The sequence below is a fragment of the Paramormyrops kingsleyae genome, chromosome 3 (genome assembly GCF_048594095.1).
Source record: "Paramormyrops kingsleyae isolate MSU_618 chromosome 3, PKINGS_0.4, whole genome shotgun sequence".
In the NCBI taxonomy this organism is placed as follows: Eukaryota; Metazoa; Chordata; class Actinopteri; order Osteoglossiformes; family Mormyridae; genus Paramormyrops; species Paramormyrops kingsleyae.
The window spans coordinates 26,486,670-26,512,639 of NC_132799.1; the positions used below are offsets into that span (position 1 = coordinate 26,486,670).

Consider the following 25,970-nt stretch of genomic DNA (forward strand, 5'->3'; position numbering starts at 1 on the left):
CTGTAGTAGTCAAGAACTGCAGAAACAGCTTTTAGCTTCTCTGATGCACACAAGATTCTCCACAGTGGCAAGGGACCAAACTACGAGGAGAATCTCACTTCCTAGAAGGTGCTACTCTATGGCAAGTTCCTGTGCAGAGCTGTGGAAGTCAGGAGCACCACCTTCAGTTTCACTATTAAAATGGTAACAAAGTGTTAAGTCACACATAATGGAAACATGTCTTACAAAAGAAAGAATCCCAACTCATCTTTATTAAACCAGTAAGAACCTGGGTGACCAATTAATTTTTAAAAATTCTGAAATTAGACAGTAAAACAGGAACATAAGTGAGATATGAAGTTGGGTTGAGACCATGTGACCCAAGCAGGTGACCTGGAGCCACGACAGTGTTTCTGACAGGAAATCCATTAAACGCTGATGGGCCTGTGGTGTCCAGGACCATTTACCCTCATGTTTACTGATCCGGGTTGCAGGACCCAAGAGGGACGGGTATCTCCTGATAGTTCATCTGCACTCATTCATCACGCCAATAAATAGACCTTTGCATCTGAATTTTGTCTCCACCCCGGTTTCAAACGCTCTCCTGTGCGGTTGCATTCTTCAGTACTCCCTTTTGGGTGTACACTGTAATTAGCATTGTGACCTGGGAGAGGAACTATCTAGAAAGAAACATTTTAAACCCCCAATTGCAACATTCACAGGATTTCATGACAACTATGCAGCAGTAAAGAACTCGCTAAGGAATGGGACATGTAATGAAGGACGGGGGGCTATGAGTGCCAGTCCTTTATGCCCCCAGAATCGACTGTGCGGTTGCTATGCAAACACAAACACCATCTTCCTCCCTCTCGCTCCAGCTGCCACTCCTCCTCAAATGTCTGCTGCTCGCTGTTTTCCCTTCAGTTACATTTGTTCCTGTGATTAAGAGGCTGCAGGCATCCGCTGGGGGCACCTGGGGAGTCGAAAACACACCGGCAGCTGGTAAATTGTACTTGAGAGTCGGTTAAGGGCTCTGTTTTAATGTGCTGTAACGTGGTCTAAAAACAAATATCTCAGGGAAAGGCAGAAATATATTTCCACCAACGTGTTTCTGTATCGCAGTACACCATTAACTTACGGATAATGGGTTTAATTCTATGTGAATTTCAATTGGGCGTTTAGACCAACGGGGTTTCTGGCATCTGTGGTAACACCAATCAGCAGCTACGACTGAATCTTGTATTTCGATAGCTACACTGTGCACTTAATTACGATGCCGCTCACCCTCATCCTCCCCCAGCATGTGAATTTAAAAGGTAAATATCATAAGCAGGACGGGTGATTTGCTCAGCGAAAGGTCGGATGTTGTCGAACAAACTCCGACCCTGACAGCAGGAAGTAATTACGAGGATGGACAGATGCGGAAGCAGACAAGGAAAACGACAGCCGATACATTTTTGTACGGTCATCACAGACGGCGGATTAACAAGCCCAGCAGAGTTAGTGTTTGCTCCAGTATCCGATTCCCTTTGCTCTCCTGTCATTCCCAAGGGCCCCAGAATGATTTTTCATAACTACAGGAAACAAAGTGACAATAATTCTTTCGCATCGCTTCTGAAAAGGAATCTGACATGCAATAATCATCTTCAAAAAATGGCTCATACAAGTTACGTGAAATGATGAGATACAGTGCACTGGAGTAACTGCGTCAGACTGATGAAGATCAAACACATTCGCCAGCTAAGAAGAATTGTCTGTTGCATTATTGGCACGATGGACTTACTGAACTTTGGATCGTGTGCTAGGAGCCCTCTGGCTCTGCAGCGAGCGCGAGATCCTGGCCGTCGCATGGCTCCTGCAGTGGACCTCCAGGTTCACCTTCCTGCTGAAGGCCCGCCCACACACATCACAAGTGTGAGGGGGGATCTTCTTCTTGACTTTCTTCTCAGTGCCTCCCTCAATGGTGGTGGAAGACCTGCGGGCAGAGGTTTCCCTGTGGAGAGCAGGCGACCAGGCAGCCCCACCATGACCACGACTGCTGGCCTTTGTGGTCTTCCACTGTGTGGTCTGCCTGTCGAGAACCATCTCCACCGGCTTCTTGATAGCCTGGCTCACTACCTTGGGCATGACCTTATCTAGGTAGCTCGATAGCTTCTTGTGCACCACCTTCATGTGTCGGATGAGGTCTGATGTGCGGCGCGACTCGTAGATGCAGAGGGGGCAACGGAAGAACTTGATGAAGATCTCGTTGCCCTCTACATGCCGGTCAATGTGCTTCCTCAGGTTCTTGCCAGAGGTGAACTGCCTCTTGCAAATTCGACAGTAGTGCTGCTTTAGGTCAAACCCAATCTGGAGTTTGGGGCTGCCCAGCCTGAGGCCTTGGGGTTCCTGCGAGGTCTTGGTCATCCCACCCATCTGACCCGCGGGCTCGATCTTGGTTCTGATGCTGGGCTTCTTCGGAGCACTCTTCCGACTGGGCCGTGTTGTGCGAAAGACATACTTGTGTCTTGTCATCATCTTATGCTGAGGAGATGCTGGTGAGCACTTTCCACCTCCTGGTTTGCCCGTAGCAGCAGAACCCTGGTATTGAGCACGGTGCTCACTGTCAAGATGACGCTGCATAATGGCTTTGGAGACAAAGGGCTTCCCGCACACACCACAGCTGTGGCCAGGAGTACCTCGGGGGCACTGTGACCGGCCTCTCCCCCCAGACTGAAGACCGACAGGCAGAGGGAGCTTCCCTCTGAGTCTCCTCAGGTCATCAGGGTTGTCCTTGTGGACCCTGAGGCAATGCTGACGCAATCGGCAGAGCGAGCTGAAATCCTTCCCACACAAGGTGCAGGAGATGCTCAAGGCATCTGCTTGATTGGCTTTCTCCTCATCTCCCTTTGCCTTTATCCGTTCTACCTCCTGGTTGCCGAGTTTGACCTTCACCAGCCTGTTTGAGTCATCAGTCTTGATCTCCTTCTCTACAGTCACGTCAGCTAGGTGCTCCTTAAGACTCTCATGGTCATGGTCAATCTGATGGGCAGTTTCCTGCTCTCTGCGCTGGCGCTGGTTCTCCTCACTAGAAAAAATATTCTGGGTGGTCTTGTGAACCTGCTTGACCACACTGCCTGGCCTGTCCTTCAGCAGGTCCATCATTGGCTGGTTCTGATCACCCGGGGATACGACTATAGAGAAACAAAAATATAATATCAATATGTGAAACGACAGGAGGGTCTACTGACAGACACCGGAGGAAGTACAAGAGGATGAAAAAGACCCACTGACCGCCAGCCTCGTCCGACCTGGAGAAGCAGTAGAACTCCTTGTGCCTGACGAGGTTGGGCAGGCCACGAAATAAGCTGCGGCACAGTTTGCACTCAAATATGGTGTCCACCTCCCTCAGAAGTGTGTGCATGAGCTCTGCAGTGCCTGCAGGGTCAACGCAAGCCCAATAGCAATCATGAGATGGTCAGGCACACATCTGGAGCAAATGGAGCAGGGGGGAGGATCTCATACCAGAGCGGAAGCACTCGATTATCTGCTCGATGCCAGACATGGAGGTAAAGGTCTGCTTCTGCACGGAGGAGAGCTCTCCAGGGCCCAGGGTGCGTACTGAAGAAAAAGAGAAACACAACAGAGATCTTTCATACAAGAAACTTACTTGGGGAAACAGACAAGACCAGCCTACATCCATCTACACTGTGTAGAACCACCCTGTTCATAGTGTCCAAGTCAATATTTCACTTCTGTTGCACAAATTTTATAGGTTATATTCCGCCTTTTGTTAGCCCTACAGCTACGTCCGGATCCACAGCTCCGAAAGCACAAGAAGATCTTTCTCCTCAGTTGCGTCATGCCCTGTTCCTCTCAGTAGGGCAGAAAGTGGATTTCATGCTGCCCGTGCGAAAAGGTTGATCTGTCCGCAGGCCGCGCGTGCAGACATCATCTTGCGGACGAGTCTGTCCCACGGGAATCGACGAGTCGGTGCTTCAAATACACAAGTTGTAAACATCAATATCAGCTTCATTTGTGATGCTGATTGGCTGGGTGGCTCATAAGAAGCCTCTATCAGCTTGGCCTTGGACACCAATAGGCAGGGATGGAGAAGAGACCAATCGAAGTACTCCATCACGTATTTCCCCCCATGAAGCCCTACTTCACTGTGATGTCCATCTTGTTAACTCACGACCATGAGGACCTGGTCCTCTGACGAAAAAAATAGATGCCTTATTTCCTATTTGCTGAAATTCAAAAACAGATACATTGGAACGCTCTAGGTTTTGCACATCCCACCACACTCTCCTTCTGAGACCTACACACGCATAAAGGTGAGAGGGAAGCTGAGCACCCCTGGAAAAATTAGGGATTAAGGGCCTAGTCTGAGCCCTAGGATCAGAACCAGCAATCTTCCAATCACTGGCAGAGAAACAGACAAGAAGTGGGCATCTAGCGGCCGACGCGGCGGAAAACCTTCCTACGCACTTTCTTCGGTAGAACCAGCAGAACGTCAGAGGCTCCCTTTATTCTGTGCCCTGACAGACCCCGGCCACATCTGTCATCGTTCACTTCCAAAAGGAGCAAATTCCTCCCAAATCTCATTTCCAATTCAAATCTCAAAATTCCTATTTAAATTCCTTCTGTGAACTTGATTTTTTTTCCCCCCCAGATTCTCTGTCATCTCCTAATTAATTGTGTTTCTCTCCGCAGTGCGGAAGACCTATTGGTTATCATTTGCTCTGCTATTTGAGCTATAATCTTGATTCATAATCTGATGTCTGATGCACTGTAATCAGCAAAATGTTTTCAGACACACAGGGCCATGCGCAGCTTATTAATTAATTTTTCCTGAAAACTGTGTAAACATGGATAATTAATTTACTGGTTTCACAAATGGTTTAATTAATTTCCCTCAATCAGGACCAGGTCATTGCATTGCCAGCCTCGGTTCAGAAGGCTGCTTTGGGACCTGCTACGGCAGGGAGACCCACCTTGTGTTTGAGGTGATGTACTGGGGACGGCGGGACCTGGCTGGCAGAGGTCAGGGTGGGATGGCTCTGTCTGACAGCAGCCGTCTCTGGTCAGGACAGTCTTGCCTTTCCTTTCCATCTCAGCGTGATGCTAAGCCGGGAAGAAAAGTAAAATCTTCACCACAAACACTAGCAATCTAGCAAATAAAATACCAAATATGGTATTATGTACCAACCAAAAAAGTATTAAATATATATTTTTTTTTCCCGGAGGGCAGTTCTGTGGGTTGGGACTCAGAAGGTTGCCTGTTCAAATCCCTGGTTCGGCAGAGTGATCCCACCATTGGGCCCTTGAGTGAGGCCCTTAACCCCAATTGCTCCAGGGACTGTCTGACCGTGCTGTCTCCTCTACCTCAGTTCCATGAGGCCACCTGTGATGCTTCTCCAGCCGTCCTGAAGGTCCCACATATAGGCCGAGTTCTCATTGGCCGCTTTTCCTTCACTCTCTCTGCTGTGTTTAGGTCAGGTGGCCAGGTCATGTGATGTGACACTATCACCCTGCTTTGTAGATGACTTCCGAATGGTACTGTAGAGGTAGGTAAGAGGCGTGTGCTGATTACGGCGCATTGCTGCTCCCATCACACAACAAACCACCTCAGGGATGGGAACCTGAGTGAAGCCATGTGGCAGGTGACACCTCAGCACCACACTAGTCCGAATGGACCAGTGTGAGTTTTTTTCCAGTGGCAGGTATTAAAATTACAAGTTTGCCACCCCCCCATGAGCACGTCTCTATTATACAGGGATCCCAACGGGTTCCAAGATGGTGGCGCAGGAGGTAGTGCTATCGTTCGGCAACTGGAAGGTTGCAGGTTCGAGCCCTGGTTCCGCCTGACCCCATCAAAGTGTCCTTGAGCAAGACACTGAACCCCAAATTGCTCCCGGTGGCAGCCTCCGACCCCTGGTGTATGAATGTGTGTATGGATGGGTGAATGTGAGGCATAAATTGTAAAGTGCTTTGAGTACTCGTAGGAGTAGAAAAGTGCTATATAAATGCAGTCCATTTACCATTCCAAGTACCGCTGCTGACTCACAGCCTTAATATGTGCATGTTTACTCAGCTTTGCTTTCAGACGTCGGTCCAGCTTGCAGGATGCTGGCCAGCCTACCTCCAGCCCATCTTAAACACAGGCACACGCACACCCGGCGAGAGCCATGCCTAATTAGTGAGGCTGACAAGAATCCAATGGAATGTAAAACCTGTTTGTAATACAACAACCTTTGACCTCTGAGGAAGGGCTGTGGAAGCTGGGAGCATTTCACACATGGAGTCAAACCGTCTGTGTGTCACACACTTACATTCCTTATATCTGAGGAATGGAAAAGGTGGACCCTAAAGGTGGACCCGTCTGTCTGTATACTCCTGAACTCTGCCGCTTCCCCATGTCTTTGCGTAGGTCTCCTTAAACTAAAACATTATTTTAGCAACTGTGTGATGTCTGTACTGTAAATGAGAATTAGGTATCAGTTGACTTCCATTAATCTTAAAGAATTTATTAATCACCTGTTCAACCCCAGTGACCATTAACCTAGATCTGCTTATTGTCAGAAATAAATCTGTTCAACTTCTCGGATACGAATTAAAGCAAAACAAAAACAAAAAAAATCACAGCCGTGTCAATATACAACTTCCAGTAGATGGCGCCATAACCTACTGGATTAGTTCCTGATGCAGAGCATAATGCAGACATCCAATAGAGAAAGCCTAAAAGCCTCCAGCCTCGTTTCCACAATCAGAGAACAGACTGGAAGTGGTTCTTTACTGGCAGAATAAAATCACAAGCTGTTTTAATTGGCCACTAGAGCAGAGTGGGCGGGTACTTTTCTGCCAGAGGCATTTGAACAGCACGAACTGTTTTAATAAGAGCAGTTCCAAGTTTACTGAGCTTTTTTGTTGAGATCTTCAAGCTGTGCTGACATTGCTATGTCGACGAACGTGTCCCAAGGAATCGCAGCCTGTTCAGAAAAACCATCCTCAATCATGCTGCCGCAGTTCCTGAACTGTCCCTCGCTGTTGCACCAGGGGGCGCTCTTCTCACATAAGAGGTGAATCATGAGGAATAGCGGGAAACAAAAGAGAGTGGCTGTTTCTCTCTTATCGTCAACCTGCCACTCAGTGCAGCAGCAGGGGTCCAGTGGAAGGAACAGGTTCACGATACACCTAGAACAGCATCAGGGTGGTGCTGGGCCCACATGGAAAACCAGAAAGTAACTGAACAGAAATGAACCTAAGATGACAAACCATAGTTCACATAACCTTTGTCGAGATATTATTCATCTGTTAAGGCTTTAATTGTGTACGCTGTACTGTGAAAAAAGCCTCTATGTCCTGTTAGAAGATGCAGTGGTGGAGGAAGTACTCAAAGACTTTACTTAAGTAAAAGTAGAAATTAAACAGGCAAAATGTACTCTGTAAAAGTTAAAGTACTTCATTAGCCTTTCCACTTAAGTAAAAGTAAGTACTTGCTTGGAAATATACTTAAAGCATTAAAGTAAAAGTACTTGTAGTTCCTGTTGGAGCTGTGTAATATACCATTAAGTGCATCTGCTGCATGCAAATTCTGTTAAATACAAAAATTCATGCATGATACTGTTGTATTTTCTAATCTAAACATTTAAAATTTGAAATGCTAGGTTATAATAAATGCTTCAGAAACATTGCATTGCGTTAGCTGAAGCTGGGTTTACAAAATTAACCAGCTACAGTGATTAATGGTGATAAGTTCATCAAAGCCCAGCACCTGCTCTCAGGCATACAGTTCAATACATCAAGCGCTGATATGCGTGTAGGGCTGCGTGATACATATACTGTATGGCAATAGAAAAATATGGTAATTTTTACATAACCATTCATTCACTGAATTTATAGAAAAAGTGCTATATCGTGATATGTATCATTATCGGGATATGAGCTTTTTGTCATATTGTAAAGCCCTACGTGTGTGTTATTAAATAAAACTTACCAGCTATTGGCCACAGGATGCAGATTTATCACTTGCCTCTGACACTATTGACATGCTATTCACAGCTCACCAGTAAGTCAGCCTGATCACAAACATCCCAGCATCACCTCCTGCCATTTCCAGAGCCACTTTCCATAGTGAATCAACAGGTGGTGTTTGTACTGCACACTGTATAGCCGATCAATCTCTGCAGCCAGAGGAAACTCCCTGCCCTTAGGTTTCATCTTATAAAGGTTTCTAAAAGCTAACAGGATTCGAAACCACTGATGCTAATGAGAAGAGCTCAGAAATCTCAGCATTATTCGTCTCATCACTGCCTTTATCCGATTTTAAAAAAACAGCAATGATTATAAAATGTAACATAACACTAAGGAGAAATGTTGGGGAGAAAAAAAGTACAAATATTTGCTGTAAGATGTAGCAGAGTAACAGTCAAAAGTATCCACAGCTAAATCTCCTTGAGCAGAGTATCGAAGTAACAATGCTTTGTTACTGTCCACCACTGAGAAGACCGAACTTTCTCTGAAGTACAGCAATACTAACAAAAACGTTGTTAAATAACTAGAAGTTAAAAAAAAAAAACACCCAGTTACGTTCAATTAAGCAGCAGACATATGCATCCAAACCATCATACAACTGAGTGAGCACAGCCAACCAATCACTGGGGCAACTGGGATTAAGGGCCACACACCAGTCAGGAAGGAAACGCAACCTCCATTTCACACTTAAAACTTTAAGTTACCTCAGTTTGCTGGTTATAATGCAAACTCTGAAGCTTCTCTATGTAATAAACCGTATATTACAACGTGCCAATCAATCAATCAAGGCTCTTACTCAGTGACACTGTGGTCACGGGCCAAGCAGGATGTCCTGAGACTGTGAACTTCAGAGAACATCCCTGACCATTGGCAGGCACACATCAAGTCAACCTGATTACAGTCACTGCTTATTATTAAGCAGTTATAAAAAAAAAACAGGCCCTTCTCTAAATAAGCCTAAATGTGACAGATGCATTGGGACAGGAATGCCAAGTGGGCAGTGTAATCAGGACAGCATGTTTCATGAAGCCTTCACAAAATGCAGGTCTCTTTGCCCCCAACAGCCATTAAGAGTAGTAGTGAGGCACACTGGGAAGGCCCTACAGTTACATAAAGCGGTCATCTGTGTCAGTGCTGGGGGGGGGGGGGGGGGGGGGGGGGGGGGGAGAGTTCATTCATAAAAATAAGACAACATGCATTCATTCTGGTCTTCTAGGTCTGACTAACCTGGAAGCAGATCTTCTTTTAAGACATCGCTGATCAGATGTAACTGATCAGACCAGTTCCACAGATCCGACATTACATACGGAGCACAGGATCCTTAAGCTTACAGACGCAAGATCTGCTCTATTAATATATGAATAAACTAATTATGACAGTAGTGCAGCAGGCACCGTTAAAATCTTTCCGCTTCTTCCGTCTGCACAAATTTCTACATTTCGTGCATTATCACCTGTCATCACAAGGGCGCGGGATTTTTTGCAGCGCATTAGCCAGAGGTTTGGGAAGTTATTTCAGAAGCAATTCATGAGAAGAACCGATGTCCTGCTGTGTGCAGTTTTGGTCATTGTGTAGAAAACACCCGGCAGAAGTGACGCAGATAAGCAAGTGGACGCCTAACAAACTCATTTTATATTTTATCTCCCGAAAGTAGATTCAGTTTGTAAAACATGTGGGTTTATGAAGGGAGTGCAAGACGTTCGGGTGGCTGAGGCGGCTGATATTCACAAAACACCGCCACGGTTACGCAGCTAAACTTTCATGTTTACACGGACGTCCTGTTTGCCCACAAAGTGCAGCCTCTTCTGCGGCGTGGGAGCGCAGTGCAGTTTGTCACTGTCACAAAGCGATTAATACTGTGCTGTTACTCCCGGGAAATCACATCACACCTCATATTATCTGCGTCCAGAAACGCCACTTTCTGCAACCATCGAATGCCAGAGGGACTCGATCAAACGCAAAGTCTAAGTGCAAATGGCACCTTTTTAAAGCCGTCAAAGGCCTCCCTGCACGGGCTGATGTGCCACGCAGCAAAGGGCGAAAAAATAACAAAACGCAGCATCTCCCTAAGTAAGTTAAGGGAAAGCAGCCAGAATATCGGAGTAAACAATTGAACTTTTACAAGAAGTCCCGCTAAAGTGGTATTTAATGAAAGCACGGACAGGCTGCGCGTCCACGTCCCTGTGCCACCCTTTCCAAGCCGCTCCTTGACGCGCAGAAAGCGGCCACCGTCCAGGCGTTACGCGTCTTTCCGCCGCCCGGTCGAAATGGGTTCGGGACGCACGCCAGAGGAGGTCAGGCGCATTTTCAAAATCAGGGCGATCTCCCCTTCCTTTCTGCGGGAAGAGCAGAAGAGCAAACGGGGGACGCCATTTTCTGCAAAAGCACGGCGAGGCGGACGCACGGCTTCGGCTCCCTTTAAACGCGGGTTTAAAGGCACGCTGGGCTCCGCGCAGTCCGGTCTCACCTGTGCCGCTTCAAGGGAAACCGTTTGCAAAGGAGCGCCTCGGAAAGCGCGTCCCGGCGTGGCGAGCGGGGACACCGTGCGGCCGCGATCACGGCTCCGCTCCGCAGCTGCCTCCGTGCGCTTCTCCTCTACAGGCGCTTCTGCGCAAAGGTGCGGCGTCGGTTCGAGTCCGGAGCGCCGCTGCCCCCGGCGCCGCCGTCGCTGTCACCTGCGCTAAGAAGCCCGCGGCGCTCCAGCTATTTTTCTGTTCTTTTTGGTGAAACCGGCGTGTTGAAAATGACGCTAATTAAAACGTCGTTTTTGACCGCGTTGTTTCGTCCATGTTTTTGATAATTTAATTCAGCCTAAGAGTAGTGAAGACGACAAAAACAGTTAACTAAATAATTAAAATTCACTTTTATTACTCAGAAATGGGTATTACCCGTGGCTTTTACATTGTACAATGTAATTAACGTCAGGAAAATATTTTGTTTCTGCATGGTTTCTTTACAACAGCCCCAAAACGAATGCAGTTTTAATTATGCATACAATTTCCCTTCTACGAGAACAACATATACAATTTGTCAGGCACTAAAGTTTCACAATTTGTCAGACGAAGTAACATTAAAATAAGATACTGGTGCATTCGAACTTGCATTTGATCTGCGGTAAATTCTGTTTCGGCAGCTTCACTGTGTCCGACACTAATTGCAAACCAGCCGGCTTGTCTCAGCCTCCTCTTCACATTCATGTATGTAATAAACATATACGTTTCTCTCGTGTAGTGACAATCGGCCATCATACTACTTTAAATGGTTCTGCCACAAAACTTACTAACCAAACCTTATAGGATCGAGCTATGCAGCTGCTGGAGATATACATCATAACATGTACATGGAGAAGAAAGAATTATTAAATATCATTAATTACAGCTGGAAAAAAAGAGCTTGCCCATCTTAAATGTCAGGAGTCTGTACCTAAAATCCACCACCCCCCCTCCAAAAAAAAAATGCATCCACATCACCAGTAAAACATCTCAGCCATCTCCTGTATTTTAGGTTCATAGTGGTTAAGGGACTATTTAAAACCAGTTTCTTTTAAATATAATTTTGGATACATTGTAAAACAGACAAAAGCACAAACACATGTGTTCACAAGGCTTTAAAGGTTGTCGAGCTTTTTAATAAACCTTCTCGCCTGCAAAACAAGAGAAAGAGCATTTACTTTCTTATACAGAATGTTTATGTAATCTTATACGTGTACATGTGAATTCAAACCACAAAAACACTGACATTTAAATATGCTACGTATATGAAAACGAATTAATTTTAGCAATGAAATGATGCTTTATTGCAGAAAAACAGTGAGTAAAGGACCGTGTCTGATTATTACCCGCTGCACGAGCGTAGGTGAATTGGCATTTCTAACAGCCTACAAGCCTATATGAGCAGCCAGGAGATGGATGAATGGATGGACGAAAAACCGTTACAGGGCCGCTTTGTGGAAGTCAAGTTTCAAGATAAAATCATTTAACTAAAGTGAATCGAGTCCTCAGGTGACAAAGAATTTGAATCATGTATCTCAGCCTGCAGGATCACATTTCATTCTGAGAGTCATAAGTTTAGGGCGGAGTACCAAACCAAGCATGGTTTTTTTTTCTTCAGATTTAAGTCATATACATTTTCGCAGTTAATTCATTTTATATGAACCACCTGCAGCAATCATGACAAATCTTTATAAATATTGAACTAGTGAATATTTCAGAAAATAAATATATAATAGTCTTGCCACTGTGATCATTCTAACACAGTTTAAATACAGTGAAAAATTAATGCGGTTTTATAAGAATTGTGCACTCACGCCTCCGTCTTGAAGGTCTCTCGAGATATCTGGTCTGTGGAGGCACCTTCGGGAGACTCATCAAAGTCCTTGACTCCTAAAGTAGTTAAAGCTGCAAATGACAACATTTTTAAAATCTACGCTAAGTAGCCTATAATAAGCAGGTCTCAGCGCCGTAGCGAATTTTAGAAGACATTTTGATAAAATGCATTTTTCTTACTTAAGATATAGTATTTAAAACGTAGCCTTCGCCGTGTTTTTCGTAATCATAGCATTTTGCCACGGAGTGTTTGTGTGTCTGTGTACGGACCGGCTCACGATCCCGTTAACGTGTGACTGTAAAGGGCGCTGCCACGACGGACGTACCCGCCCTGTACTGGGCCGCACTGATGTGCCCACGGCCGGTGGGGTCCAGTATACCGAACAGCACGTCCAAATTGGGGGCGTCGAAGAGGCAAGGGCACGGCGCCTCCCCGCGCCTGGAAGCCTTCAACAGCTCCAGCTGTTCGATCAGAAACTCCCGCGGTCGTTCTGTGTTTAAGAAACAATAATCAAAGAAAGCAAAACCATTACACAGCCCACCGGCAGCCAACCATCGCAGGTCAGCTGACCAATTAAGGATCCCAGATTGAGTTAATGAACCGACAGCTAACTAACCAGCGTAACACATACTGCTGAGATTTTAAAGCCCAAAAACTGGTTCGGAGGCTTAAATAATAATGCGAGCCCACTCACCCGGTCTGTGGAAAAACAGCATGCTAGTTAAACTGTGTAAGAGGTCGTCTATTCGGTGATCCCGCAAGTAGCGCGCCGCCTCCTCCTCCCGCGGAGTCGCCATGTTGTTTGGCGCCGTTGCTATGCGACGACGAGAGGCGATTCGTGCGTGCGGGTGCATTTCACAGCCGTCCACGAGAAACTGTAGGGGCGGGGTCTGTGAAACCCGGGACTGTTTAGGATCTATACAAATATATCTGTACGCGGAGTTTGGGGTGCAGTGAGTACAGCTTCCTGTCTGCACTGAGCCTGTTGCTCACCAGCAGCAGCGAAATTCATTGTTTTCAAAACTATCAGCAGTCTGTCAGCTCCGGAAGATATGGATGTTGATCCTGAAGCGCAGAAGACTGGTTTTCATAAATTAGACCTAGGAGGTGCTTTCCTGAAGCGCTCATAGATTTGGGTGAATAAACACAAGCAGGTTCACACAGAAGTCCCGCCCAAACCGGAATCCGCACAAACACACACACTTACATCGAGATGCACCATGCCTGTCACCACTCATCCTCTGATAAATTTCCATCCCCACTTCACATTTTCAGGGGTTTCAAATGTTTTAGCTGCATCCAATTCACTGATGACACAAGACACTGATTTCTTACAAACATATAAATTATTATTTTTTATTTACAAAGCCAGGTACAAAACAAACAGGAAGTCACCGCCTTTTCTCGGGTGATGTTTCGTGGCACTATCTCTTTAATTCCTTCATTTATAACACTCTGAATCCCACAATCGCTGTATTCCTCTCATGCTGCTTTTGTTGACCACACCTCAGGGTATCTACACACATCACTCAAGCTATTTGGGAGCAATTTAATGCAGATTTTCTTAAAGGGGACAGCAGTCGTACTAAAAGTGATTTCGATTTTTTTCAGCACCCAGCCGTTATCAGCTTCTGGACATTTAACAGGTAACGTAAGATAGTGAAAGATACAAACCTAAATTGAATCAGACCTCAAAAATGTAGGTTTCCTTTAATAATACCGTAAGTTATATTTTTAAGTCTCGTTTGAAAATGTGTAAAAGGCAAGTCTGAGACAGCGTCTCTGCATAAGAATTCCCACAAATCAAATAACTCTTAGCTACAAAATTTGGTCAGCACTGTTTACAATGAATACAAAAATAAGGCATTTTTAAACACTTCATACAGAGTGTAGGACCGGGACTGAACACTGGGAGCAGTATTTCAAATGCGATCTCCTTAGCTGCCAACTGCCAGTGGTTTGAGTCTGAAAGGAAAGTCACCTGACTGTAAAGGCTTGAATTCAGTTACCGAATGTTACAAAAATTCATTACTAATCTGTTTCTGTAAGGGCTGGTGGTACCAGTGTCCATTAACAAAGTGGGGCCCTTTTGGGAGGGACGAGACTTACGGTCAGACCTTAAAGGAAGCCTTGGGCCTTTCTAGGCATGGAAAACATCCCATAATCCCAGGGAGTCCATGAAAGAAGGAAGCAGTCAGCCCTGTGTCAAATCCTTCCAGCGAAACGGATTGGGATTAATAATCCAAAAAGCTACCTGAGGAGCACATGTTACCGTCTGTGCATTTGTGTGGGTTATGATTTTATGGTCAATTTTACCTTCAAACACTGGATGCCACGATTAGGAAGTGAAACCCGCTATGGTAGAGATGTGGGATCATCTGTGAACATTACGGTCTTAAACAATTGAAGTAAATCGTTAAATTGCTTGTTGCTATTAATGAGAAGCATAACTATTTTAACCATATCACTTACTGTTGCATGGAAAATGTTAACATGAAGAAAATCTGGTTACGGTGACCGAAGATCCCAGCTCAAAACCACAGGAGCATCGGCAAACAGGCATCAGAGGGGCCATCGGACTTGGGTTTTGACGCCAGTGCTGAGACAGGAGATCAACCGTGACCCAACAGGCAGGATCTCTGGGCAGAAGGTCGTCCAGGAGTGACAGCTGAGGAGGACTGAAGGAGTTTCTACAGGGGGCAGCAGAGTCCCAAGGCTGGGAGAGACCTGTCACCAATCTCATGCCTCCCTCACAGGAACGCAGGCAATGCTGGGGCCTCTTGTAGCAGGACAATCAGGAAAAAAAAAATCACACAATGCCTGGTTTGTTAGTCCTATCAGCTATGGCTGTTTGAAGCAATTGCTTTTAAATACTGAAATAAATAAAAATGTTCCTGAAACGGGACAGAAAGTGCATTCAAGCAATCCAGCTGGTATCATACGCCCAGGATTTAACAAAATGATGCTGCCTATGTGGAATTAAACCGCGACCGTGGGACCGGACCAGAATTCGCCGGCCATCTGCGCACATCTGTGCAGTGCCACCTGTTACCAGAAGGGGTGCCCAAGCGCAGGGGACGTACCTGTGACAGGAGGAAGCCGTAAAAGCGGCCTCATGAAAGTTAACGACGCCAGGGGAGGGGGCACAGGGCATGGCATACAGTCTGCCTGAGCCTGTGATGCTATTGGGGGAGAGGGTGTCATGGTAACGGCCTGGTCCAAGACGTGGGAGGGGGGAATCACAGCTTAGCAAAGTCAATTCAGCTGCCACAGACATCAAGGAAGTTCTACTAAGTTTACCACAGTGGGCCCATTAATGTCGTCCATTCCAGGACTCACAGCCTACTCAGAATTTCACGGTGCTCATCTGACTGGGAACCTTCAAGTCCTTAACCACAGAATATTAATAAATACAAAAATAACAAAAGATAAATTCTATCTCTCGACAGCCACACTACGACATTGCTTTTAGCTTGAAAAAGGGATTTTTAAGCAGTCGCAGCATGAAGCTGGTCAGCTAGAAAGAAACTGACATACAAAACCAACCTGACAATTTCGAACTTCTCAACTTTGTCTTACTCGCAATATGTAAAACAAACAGTAAGAGTATGACTTCGTCAAATATTAAAGCGCAGCTTGCAAAAAGACACTCGCGTAACAAAATTCCCTTGGTTCGACGCTCAGAAGGTTTAGATCCTCCAGCCTGATTACTGTCAAGGCATGAAGCTAAGTGCACTTTTAACACTGTCCTGCAGGGGGAGCACAAGAGTCGGTCAGCGCCTGCCGCAGGTAGACAGGCCAAAATGACAGCAAATGTTAGTCCTCCATGTAGGAAAATCCCACTGATAAACGACATCCTTCCTGGCAACAAGCAACAACTTCCACTAAAAAACGAAAACACGGAAACCGGAGTGGATTTTGTAAATGTCAGACGTCCGGATGAAATGCGTGAAGTTTCACGTCGACGCGGAAACCGGCTGAAGTTTTGCAGGCGAGGACTGTGAATGTCTGAAGTTGCCTAACCAGCGCGAGCGGAAACGGGCCACTTTGGTGCCGATCCAAACTGGAGCGTTTCCTCTGGAGCCGCATTCCAGGCGATTCCGAGACGGCATCTCCGTGTCCAGGAAAAGGCGGAAGTTGACAAAAGAATGGAGAGAGGCCGGGGTAGGCGACGTGTGGGAGGAGCTGTTGGACGGAGACACGGAACCTTCCGGAAAGCGAGTCATCCGCACAGGCCCACGCGAACACCCCGAACAGCCTCCAATCCTTCAGCGACGACAGTCGCCACTCCAGGACACAGTGGCCCGTTACACGCGGCCCGTCAGTGCTGAATCTTCGGCTGTGGACCGCAAAAGGCACAGGCGGTCAATGAAGCCCCTAGGGGGCGCCATCACTAGAGACCATGAATACCGCCAGACAGGAGAGTGTATGGACAATATGTGGTGTATACTTATTGTTCCCTGTATTCCCATTGTTCCCATTGTTCCTGTCTCGTCTTTTATTGCACTGCTGTGTGTCATGCTGTCCCCCCATGTCCCCCCTGCAAGTGCGGCACAAGAATTTCACTGTGTTCCTCACAACATGTGTGACAGTTAAACCCGAACCCTGTGCATCGACAGCGTGCGGGACAAGACAACGCGGCTGTGAGGTGCTTGAGCAGCGGCTCTCATAAACCATGAGCTACATACATACATCCAAATTTACACGGCTGTGTCTTTTACGGAGCCTTCCGAGCTAAGTGTGCCCAAAGGTATTCTGCCAGATCCTGTACCCCCCCAACCATCCCCCAGGGGGCGCCTGCTCACCTGTCGAGGGAACGCAGGGAGCTGGGGTTCGGGGACCGCTGGCAGGAGGCCGGCACCACTCTTCCGGAAGATGCTGGCGACCTGTGGCAGCTTGGGTACCTTGCTGGGTCTTGTGTAGGTGACGCAGCCCTTCCGCTTCCTCGACTCGGCAGAATGGCCGCGGGGTGAGCAGGTGTCACCCTCTAAGGGAGTGTGGAAACCGGGCACATGGGCGCCTTTGCAGTCTCCTTCCACGCGCCCGGAGAACTCAGGTTTGGCACTGAGGGGGGGTGTCCCGTTACTGGCAAGGGTGGGGAGGGGGATGCAGTGGGGCAATGCGGAAACTGTTGTGGAGGTGGACACTGAAGTGGGTGGGGCCCTCCTCTTCCGTCCCCCTACCGCCTCGCCCAGAGCCCCGGGTGCTGAGCCATGAGGTTGTCTGCACCTCCCAGGCTTCACCTTGGCCTGTCTGCCCAGAGACGAGAGGGGGGGATCCAGGCCCGGCGGGGTGGGGGATGTGTCCAGGATGCCGAAGATTCCCCGTCCACCACCAGTGGCATGCGAGAAGGGGGCAGGGTAGCCCAGCACAGGGGCTCCATCTGGTGGCGAAGCGAATCTGGCTGGGGGCAAGAGGGGGGGGGTTGACAGGGGCGGGAAGACCGGGCTGGCAGGGGGGCACTGCGGGGGCCCAGACAGCGACACGGGGCTGTCGAGAGCCAGTGGAATCTTCCTGAAAGTAGAGCTGCAATTAATCCTCGATTCACACGTTTAAGGAAAATTAAAGGCAGCAGGATGGATGGTGTTTTTACCGAAAAAGAGTCACCATTTCCCAAAGATATGTACTGAATATTAAATATCTCTCTCCAACTATATAGTCAGGGACAGTCAACATCTGAAAGGTTTCTGTGTCCCTAAACACCACGCCACCTGCTGGACATTTAATTAGTGTCACTCACTTCCACATCTGTGAGCTGATGTGTTTCTCCACCATTCGCTGCAGCACCGCCCTCAGCCGGTCCCAGCGCCGGTCAAACGCGTAGCCCCCAGGACCCACCAGCCGGGCCCCGAACGCACAGCACTGGGGGACAAGACGACCGGCAGGGTTAGGAGGCGGATGGAGGGGGGTGGATACCCTACAGCCCCCATCTTGCCTGGGACGCTCCCAAAACTCACCGCCAAGGGCCGTGGATGGCAGTCGGGCCCTTCGGGGCCCTCAGGGGCCTCGCCATCACCCTCAGTCTCATCGCTGGACAGCCGGTTACACCCTTCTGCCCCGAGGCAGGGAGGCGCAGGTGCTAGAGGTGGACCTGGGCAAGAGAACATTCCCACGGCGCCCCCCGCAGGCAGCCTGGACAGACACCAAGCAGTTTAGCACCAAGCACAAGCATTTCTGTAAAATATTGTTCAAAAAAGATCATTTTCTAGTGTACAAAAACTCAAATATTTTAAATTGACATAGAAAAAGTGTTGATAGGTTGCTACTTAAGAATACAAGGGTATTCAGACAGGAAAAATTAATAATCAATAAAGTCAAAAATAAAGATTTGAAAAAATTAAATGGATACACTAAATTGAACTTTGCTGAGTGGTGGAGCTCCCCCTAGAGGCATGAATGTGTAACACATTTGTTTTTGTTATGCCACATTACATTTTGTCACATTACTCACATTACTCTGTCACATTTCCCCGGCCTTAAAATTCATACCTCGGCACACATAAGCTGGCCAGTCTGGTTTTTAGAGGAGACCTGGTGTCATTGCCGTTGGGGTGATCTGCAGGCCCGGGTTCGGGCGACAGGCGGCCGCGGCCTGCCGGAGGCTCCCGTTTACAGCCCCTGTCCTTCTCCTTGGCTCGGCCCTTGTGCTCAGCCAGCAGGGTGTCGAACAGCTTCCTCCGGCCCGGCACTGCCCTCCGATGAGTCAGGGAGTGCGTCTGAAGACACGCCGCAGAGTTAGCGTTAAAAAAAAAAAAAAACACTCTTGCTCCAGCTGTCATCCAAATATAAATGTTATCTGAAGATCAGAACCATCTGAAATGTCCACATGATACTTCAAAACATCCTAATGTCCACTGTGAGATCTGGCTGCCCTCTTAAAGGGACACGTCCGCTGCCCTACGCCCTGTGTGGGATTTAATAGGCAGTGCGGGAGACGGCGCACCTTGCAGGTCAGTGATCGTGTACACGGCCTGTTGCTCTCTGGATCCAGGACGCCGCAGTGCTTGTCAGGATCAAAAACCCTCCCTTTATCGGTGGAGAAGAAAGGGTCAGAGTGGGCTTAGCTATGTCGATTCCCAGCCATTTTATGCTGCATCAAACCGCATTTTCGCCCCTGACCGTTTCCACGCGCACGACATATTCAATATATCTGTCTTCAGCCCCCAAGAGCAATGCAATGCTCGTTTCCTTGGAAACCAGCCCACCAATTCCAGCGGAATCAGCGCAGCTGAGTCAGCTGACCTTTCGCAGTGTTTTGGGCGGGGGAGGGGGGCCCCAGAGGAGGGGGCCACAGAACCAGATGAATAATCGAACAGCGGGGGCGCTGTGGTCAAGGAGCCGTGCACATGACCTGCCAAACAGACCTGTGTGAGCGGGACTCTACATCAGAACTATTTCGGTTAAAATGTATGAATCACACATATAAGACTGTAAACAATTCAGGATCTCCAGCAACAACCTTGGCAGAGTCTGTAAAAATAATTTTTAAATACATAAATGATTGAGTCTAAGCACATTAATGTGAGATATTCTACTCTCCACGGCTGAAGCTGCTGGATATGGTGTCATCAGTGAGATGGGGAACCGGCACAGAGATGACGAGACTCAGAGGCCGACAGGTGGCAAAGTCACAGAGCCAGGCGACTGCTGAACGACGGGCGGGCTGATTTATCCGTGTGGGAGGAACCTCAGAACCCAGGAAGCCTCAGAATCCGAGGAACCCCCAGAACACGCGAAACTCAAAAGCCACAACACCTGTCAGAACCCGCAGAACCCACAGAACCCCAGCTGAACGGCTGCGGCATCTTTCCTCCAGCACAGATATCAGCAATAAAACAAAGAGGGAAGCGATAAGACAGCAGAAGGACAGACACCGAGCGGTACGCTTAGGGTTCCGTGGGCCTCCGGTCTGCAGAACCCTAAAGATAGCACCCATTGCTATCATCTCATCTGTGTTACATTAATACATTTTGTCACGCAAAGTACCTGAAATAAATTTGTGGTAATGATGCTGAATTAAATACGAGGGAGAAGAGAATAGTAAGATCTCACCTGATAGCCTTTTATACGTTTTACTGCCCTCTGTGCCATTTTGGGTCTTTCTGTCCAGCACTGAGAGAGAGGCACTGGCTCGCTTGTGCATGGGAGAGGGCGGAGCATGCGGTCTTGTTTGCCTGTCCATCACAGAGGGGGAAGAGCTTGGCCACCAATCATAGGGAGAGGGTGGAGCATGCGGCCTTGCTTGCCTGTCCATCACAGAGGGGGAAGAGCTTGGCCACCAATCATAGGGAGAGGGCGGAGCTTCGTTTCTCTGTTCAAACTGGACAGGGGGAGGAGCCGGGCCTTTGCCATTCACGAGTCTCTCCTGAGACCTTTGGGATGCCGGTTGGGGTGGCGGAGAATACAAAGAAGAGGAGGAAGAGGAGGAGGAGGAGGGAGGTGTGCAGCTGAGACGCACATGGCCTCCTTCTGCTCTCCCCAGGCCGGGCATCTTCTCCAGACTCACGACCGGGACGGACATACTGGGGGACAGGAGGAAGAAATGGGAGGCGGCCATTAAAGTCTTTTCCAGCAAATGTAGCAAGACAGCTTGTCCGCCAGCAACCAGTAGGGGGCAGAGTAGTGGCACCCACCAGGGCTTGCCGCGGGAGGCTTTGGGGGGGTACACGGCGTGGGTGGCCCTGCCGAACGCGCTGTGGGGGTGCTCCCTGGGTGCCCGCGCCGCCTTGTGTGGGGTGGCACCGGTCTTCTGCGAAGGCGCCCCCCTGTTCCTGTCCGGGCCCTGCGGGGCCCTGGAAGGGGCCCCGGGCTCAGAAGGGGAGTCATATCTGCGCTCTGAAAGCCACATAAACACCGCCATTTAGAAGCACTCAGAGCTACAGGGGGGCTATGTGCCCCCTGGGGGGGGGGGGGGGGGCATCAGAGTGCCTGACAAGCACATCATAAAAAACACTGTAGTTTCTAAAATCACACAATAATTATAGCAATTATTTGTGTATTCATACAATTCTGGGTACTACTAAAATTGGAATTGCATGGCATACAGGCATTCTGCATTCTATGATTGACAGCTCTCACAGCCAATGAAAATGGGCAGTGCCACCCCACCCCTCTCCCCAGCTGTCACTGACTGTGCGTATCACATGACCTCCAGCACTTACACACCTCCCACACATAAATGGCAGGTGGAGTATACAAGCAGCCCAGGTTCTCTCCTAATGTAAGCCTAGGGCAGCAGTTCTGTGGCTCCCTCCCGTGCCATGACCCCCTGCCCCCCCGCCCCCCAGACAGGAATGATAGACCGGCAAATTCTTTGTGAGCTCCATCCTCGCTGGCTCATTTGTAAGCCTCTTGTTTCTACTTTATTTCTGTTGGCTAAAAATCTATAATAATTAACCAACATTAATTGATTGATTGGTTGATTGGTTGGTTGATTGATTGATAGATAAGGCAAGTCCAGCCGTGAGCCGCTGGAGGGTTTCCATCAGCCCGCTGCTATTAGAACCAGAGCCTTAATACCAAGAACAGAACCTGAAGGGGAACAAATTCCAAGCCCGGGCTTTCGTTAGACCTTGACTAGCTAATAACTGACTGACTGACTAGAGAAAATATATGGAAATCTGTTAGCCGCAGACAACGTCCTCTTCCCTTCAGGCACAGAACAGTTTCATCACGCCCTTATACACAGGAAAAGGAAGAGCGATGGGCGATAGGCGATGGAGGAGCGTCAGACCCGCCAATCAATATCGCATTGCAGAGAGTAGGATCATTGACTGCTTCACTGACCAGATCATTTCAGAATACTCAAACCTAAACATAAAATGCAAATATCTGGATACATAAAAACAAAACATGAACGAAAATGAAAACACACCGTATAAAGTCAGCTCATGGGAGTTTTACTTACACAAAAATATTTTGAGGGCAGAACGAACAATGATTGGTTATCTCTCTGAATCAATCAGACAATTAGAGGAGGTGGGACCAACCAATCAGATGGTCCCGCCTCGTCTAGTTGCTTGGACCCAGCTCCTTTATGATCTGATTGGTTATCTCCCTGAGTTATCTCCCTCAGGTTTCCTTGTGCTTTCAGGATATTTTTGTGCAAGTGAAGCTTCCATGAGCATTTAATCATTGCTGATAATTCTGTAACGTTATAAAAGTGTACTGACTCCTGACATCAGGGAAGGGAAATGACTTCTGCCCAAGTCAACGGAGTTGAAAGGCAGTGGTAGTTTCCATGGCGACTGATGATACACAAGACCATCATAAGTCAAGAAGATGCACAGGACAAGTTATCCAGGTTTAGCTGACGGATTCTGCCGAACAGCAGCGGCAGCGGCAGCCTGCAGGGATTGGCGGAGAGAACAGCCACGTGACTTACGGTTCCTGTTGTGCATGGCGTGAGGTGGGAGGGAAGGGGGGGGGGGCGTCCGCTCTGGTCTCCGCACAGCTATTCCCCAGCCACCTGTGGGTCCGAAGTGGAGGGTCAGAAACCCGAACGCCACTCTGCATCACGGAAAAAAAGCATCCGCTGAGGACTCAGACTTTGTCCCGCAACAGAGATCCTGAACTCCACGCCAGGATAATATTTGCTACGGACTGCAGTGTGTCAGGCGGCCAAGTCGCCATGAGCTCCGTCCTTCGCTACCAATGCTAAACACTCGGCTCGGGCCTCCAAAATGCTTTTGTCCTTATTGCTTCAATCACCGTGGCCCAATATCTCTGCCAGAGTCTCGAGCCTCAGCGTGTCAGAACTGGCTGCCGGGACTACCCTCAGTATCCATACACACGAGAGGGGACTTGTCAAACAAAAAATAAATTAAATAAAACACTCAAATCCCATGTAAACAAGCCGAGAGGATCACGGTGCCATTTTGAGTCAGACACCGGGCATTCTTTGATGTCACCTGCCAGTCACAGCTAAACTGGGCACCGTCATGTTTTATCTGAGAAAAGTAGGTCACAAACAGTTAACGCTAATTTGGCTGCCAGGAAGAAGCTGTAAAATGTTACTCTTACTGTACCTCAGACGGCAAACAGCCACAAAACATGCGAACCTAACCTGTGACAGAACCGGCAGCACAGCGACACATAAGCTTGGCTTTTCGTGTATTAAGTAAATAGAGGAACAAACAGGAAAATGTCTCTGTCGAGCAGTTTCGGCAGTTTCGTTTGAGCTGAGCTGAGGCTCAGCTCAGTCGGCTGCGTCAAAAGCCTTCACACGTATCCGGATGGCGTCTGGCCAGCAACCACAACACAGCGGCGTAAAAGCCCGCGAACATCCCAATCGAAACATCAGCCAATGCAACTGAACCCAGAAGAAACAAAATTAAAACTTTCACACGGCGCGCGCCAGTGAAGGACTCCGTATGGCACCATCCTGAAGGCTGGGAGGCCAAGGGGCCGGAGACGCTCATGTGAGGGGGGTCAAGCCTCTCGGCTGAGGGAACAAACACCAGCTGACCAGGAGTCTAGAACTACTCATGTGGTCATATGAGCCTTGGCCTGGATTGTGAGTCTTTAGAGAAGATCTTCACTGCAGCCCCCGCAGGTGCTACAACAGAGCTGTGGGGTATTTCTGCCTCAATCTGAAGCTACGTCTTGGATCAAAGTCACCTGAGCTTCAGGTTCTCCTGGGATTTGACAGGAAATTAAAAGGTCACCCCAGACATCTCAAACAGCGTCCGTCTGTTTTCATCATCTAAAGGCATACATAGATGCATTTCAGTTTGTCTCCAGATTAATTTAAGTATAAAGCTGTCTCAGTGAAAACAAGATACCGCAACCTAAAGACAAACAAAAAAGCAAAATGAAATGAAATGAAACTCACCACAATATGTCTGGAAACCCTGAGGTTTGATGACTGGGTTGCATAAAACGAGACGGAAACCATCATCTGGCCACAGAAAGACGAGTCTGCAAGAGAAGAAGCGGAGCGGCACTGAGCTCGGAACCGGACACCTGGGAGGGACGGTGGGGCCGCCAGAAGCATGAACAGCAACCTAGAACCCGCTAAGATGATCATGAAAAGAACAGCAACCTAGAACCCACCAAAATGATCACGAAAAGAACAGCAACTTAGAACTTGGTAAAATTATCATGAAAAGAACAGCAATTTCACACGCAGAATAAAAATAAGTGATTACAACAATAACAAGAAAAGATCAAACAGAATAACAAGACATTAACCAATACCATTAGCTGTAAAAGAATGAACAGTAGGTTCAACACATGCAAAATAAAGAATCAACGTGCAGATCACTGAAAGCTCGTAAGACAGAATGACTAAAACCACGATCGCCATCCTGAGCATACGTGGGGAGAACCTTTTCAGATTCTGTTCTAACTTGTTTTCACTCAATTCACCTTGATAAGACAGAAAAATAAAATAATAATTTGAGCAATAAAATCTGCTCAAATAAATACTACGTCTAGGTGCAAATCAATGTTTACAAGACAAATTATGTGAAAGGACTTTCTTTATAAATCCATCCATCTTCAAACTACTCATGGTGGAGCCTGGAGCGCATCCCAGACAGCACCGGGTACACGGAAGTGGTCCGCTGGACCATAGACGGGGTGCCAGGCCATCACGGGACGCCCGAACAGCAACTCGCAGTCACGCAATTTAGAGATGCTCATTAACCTAAAGGCAGGTCTTTGGACTGCAGGAAAACAGAAGCAACCCATAAAAAAAACAGCAGAAGGATTCGAACCTCCAGAGTCGTAATTCTACAGCGCGACCTTAATTACTTAATTAAAAAAAAAAAGTATTTATTAGGAAACCGAATTGTCTTTTGCAAACGTGCAAAATATGTATGCAAGTATGTGTGAAACGTCATACGTATGAAACATATGAAACTTATAAACACAACGGATTACCTAAAATTGCATGGACGGTGCTGCGTTAGCTGCGCTTGGAGAGGCTGCACTCACAGCAACTTCAGCGTACCTGCCGTGGCCCTCTAGTTATCTGGCAAATTTAGTGAGGGAGACAATCTGAAAATGACAAGACAATCGGACTTCTGCATGCAAAAGACGGCCTAGTGGAGGGACGACCAGGTTCTCCAGGTTTCCCAGCACGGTACGCTACACTTCAGAGCTTTGCGCTGCTGACATGTGACCGTCTTCTTTTCACCGTAATCATCGTAAATCCTTGTCCCTCGTAATCAGGTCATCCCTCCATATAACCTCTAAGGGGAGATCCATGCTCGTCAGCGCTTCGGGAAGGAAACCTCCAGCCCAACATGCGCTCAGAGACGCGGAGCGTCTGCTGCCCCCCATCAGCCGGCCGCTGAGACCTGCGATCCACAAAGATGCGCTTACAAAACACCAAGGGCTCCGCTGCTGCTCGGAAGAATGAGTGATATTTCCTACGCGTTTGCCAATGCAAATAAGCACAGAGGGTCACGTATTACAGCGCCTCCCTGCCAAAGGGGCGACGCGGCCAGAACGACCTCAAAATGCGCCGCAATGGGCCCCGCCGGGACGGTCAAAGCGCGACCTCGCTGACACATCGTGGACACCGACTCCTCCACCCCAGGAAAGGCGTCCGTCACCAAGAATGCTGAGATGGCGCATTTTGAAATAAGCTGGAGTAGTTTTGTAACCCGGCTGTTCTGGAAGAATCCGGCGATAAATTCCCA

The 25,970-nt window shown here is 47.9% G+C and overlaps 3 protein-coding genes across 4 annotated transcripts; all 3 read right to left on the reverse strand.

Annotated features, from left to right (window-relative positions):
* Positions 1-233: 233 nt before the first annotated feature.
* LOC111857341 (zinc finger protein 800-like) lies at positions 234-10,706 on the reverse strand. Its single transcript, XM_023838077.2, has 6 exons — positions 10,463-10,706; positions 4,956-5,085; positions 3,484-3,579; positions 3,253-3,396; positions 1,763-3,152; positions 234-952 (listed from the first exon to the last, which is right to left on the reverse strand). Exons 2-6 carry the CDS (start codon positions 5,071-5,073, stop codon positions 922-924), a joined length of 1,779 nt encoding a protein of 592 aa, XP_023693845.2. The 5' UTR covers positions 5,074-5,085; positions 10,463-10,706; the 3' UTR covers positions 234-921.
* A 133-nt stretch (positions 10,707-10,839) lies between these two features.
* efcab10 (EF-hand calcium binding domain 10) lies at positions 10,840-13,543 on the reverse strand. The gene is made up of 4 exons (XM_023838102.2): positions 13,016-13,543; positions 12,647-12,811; positions 12,302-12,392; positions 10,840-11,638 (listed from the first exon to the last, which is right to left on the reverse strand). Exons 1-4 carry the CDS (start codon positions 13,173-13,175, stop codon positions 11,593-11,595), a joined length of 462 nt encoding a protein of 153 aa, XP_023693870.2. The 5' UTR covers positions 13,176-13,543; the 3' UTR covers positions 10,840-11,592.
* Positions 13,544-13,663: 120 nt separating this feature from the next.
* LOC111857321 (ataxin 7-like 1) lies at positions 13,664-24,234 on the reverse strand. Of its 2 annotated transcripts, none has more exons than XM_072709978.1 (10): positions 24,155-24,234; positions 22,706-22,789; positions 20,955-21,156; positions 20,374-20,843; positions 19,265-19,347; positions 18,811-19,037; positions 18,279-18,453; positions 18,062-18,183; positions 17,127-17,835; positions 13,664-15,100 (listed from the first exon to the last, which is right to left on the reverse strand). In XM_072709978.1, the coding sequence occupies exons 2-10, from the start codon at positions 22,719-22,721 to the stop codon at positions 14,810-14,812; spliced, it is 2,295 nt and encodes a 764-aa protein (XP_072566079.1). In that variant the 5' UTR covers positions 22,722-22,789; positions 24,155-24,234; the 3' UTR covers positions 13,664-14,809. The 2 variants fall into 2 exon arrangements, with proteins under 2 accessions (XP_072566079.1, XP_072566081.1); XM_072709980.1 differs by having other exon boundaries at positions 14,959-16,660.
* Positions 24,235-25,970: the final 1,736 nt, after the last annotated feature.

What these genes read in the sequence shown, in the direction of transcription:
- LOC111857341 (XM_023838077.2), bottom strand. Translation starts at nt 5,073, where the DNA reads ATGGAAAGGAAAGGCAAGACTGTCCTGACCAGAGACGGCTGCTGTCAG. An exon ending in TACATCACCTCAAACACAAG is followed by an intron (nt 3,580 to 4,955) that starts GTGGGTCTCCCT and finishes CTTTTTCTTCAG; the next exon opens with TACGCACCCTGGGCCCTGGA. An exon ending in CAGGTCGGACGAGGCTGGCG is followed by an intron (nt 3,153 to 3,252) that starts GTCAGTGGGTCT and finishes GTTTCTCTATAG; the next exon opens with TCGTATCCCCGGGTGATCAG.
- LOC111857321 (XM_072709978.1), bottom strand. An exon ending in AACGTATAAAAGGCTATCAG is followed by an intron (nt 19,348 to 20,373) that starts GTGAGATCTTAC and finishes CCACCGATAAAG; the next exon opens with GGAGGGTTTTTGATCCTGAC. An exon ending in ATCAGCTCACAGATGTGGAA is followed by an intron (nt 17,836 to 18,061) that starts GTGAGTGACACT and finishes CTCTACTTTCAG; the next exon opens with GAAGATTCCACTGGCTCTCG.
- efcab10 (XM_023838102.2), bottom strand. Translation starts at nt 13,175, where the DNA reads ATGCACCCGCACGCACGAATCGCCTCTCGTCGTCGCATAGCAACGGCG. An exon ending in GCTGTTTTTCCACAGACCGG is followed by an intron (nt 12,812 to 13,015) that starts GTGAGTGGGCTC and finishes TCTTAAACACAG; the next exon opens with AACGACCGCGGGAGTTTCTG. An exon ending in GAGACCTTCAAGACGGAGGC is followed by an intron (nt 11,639 to 12,301) that starts GTGAGTGCACAA and finishes CTTGTTTTGCAG; the next exon opens with GCGAGAAGGTTTATTAAAAA.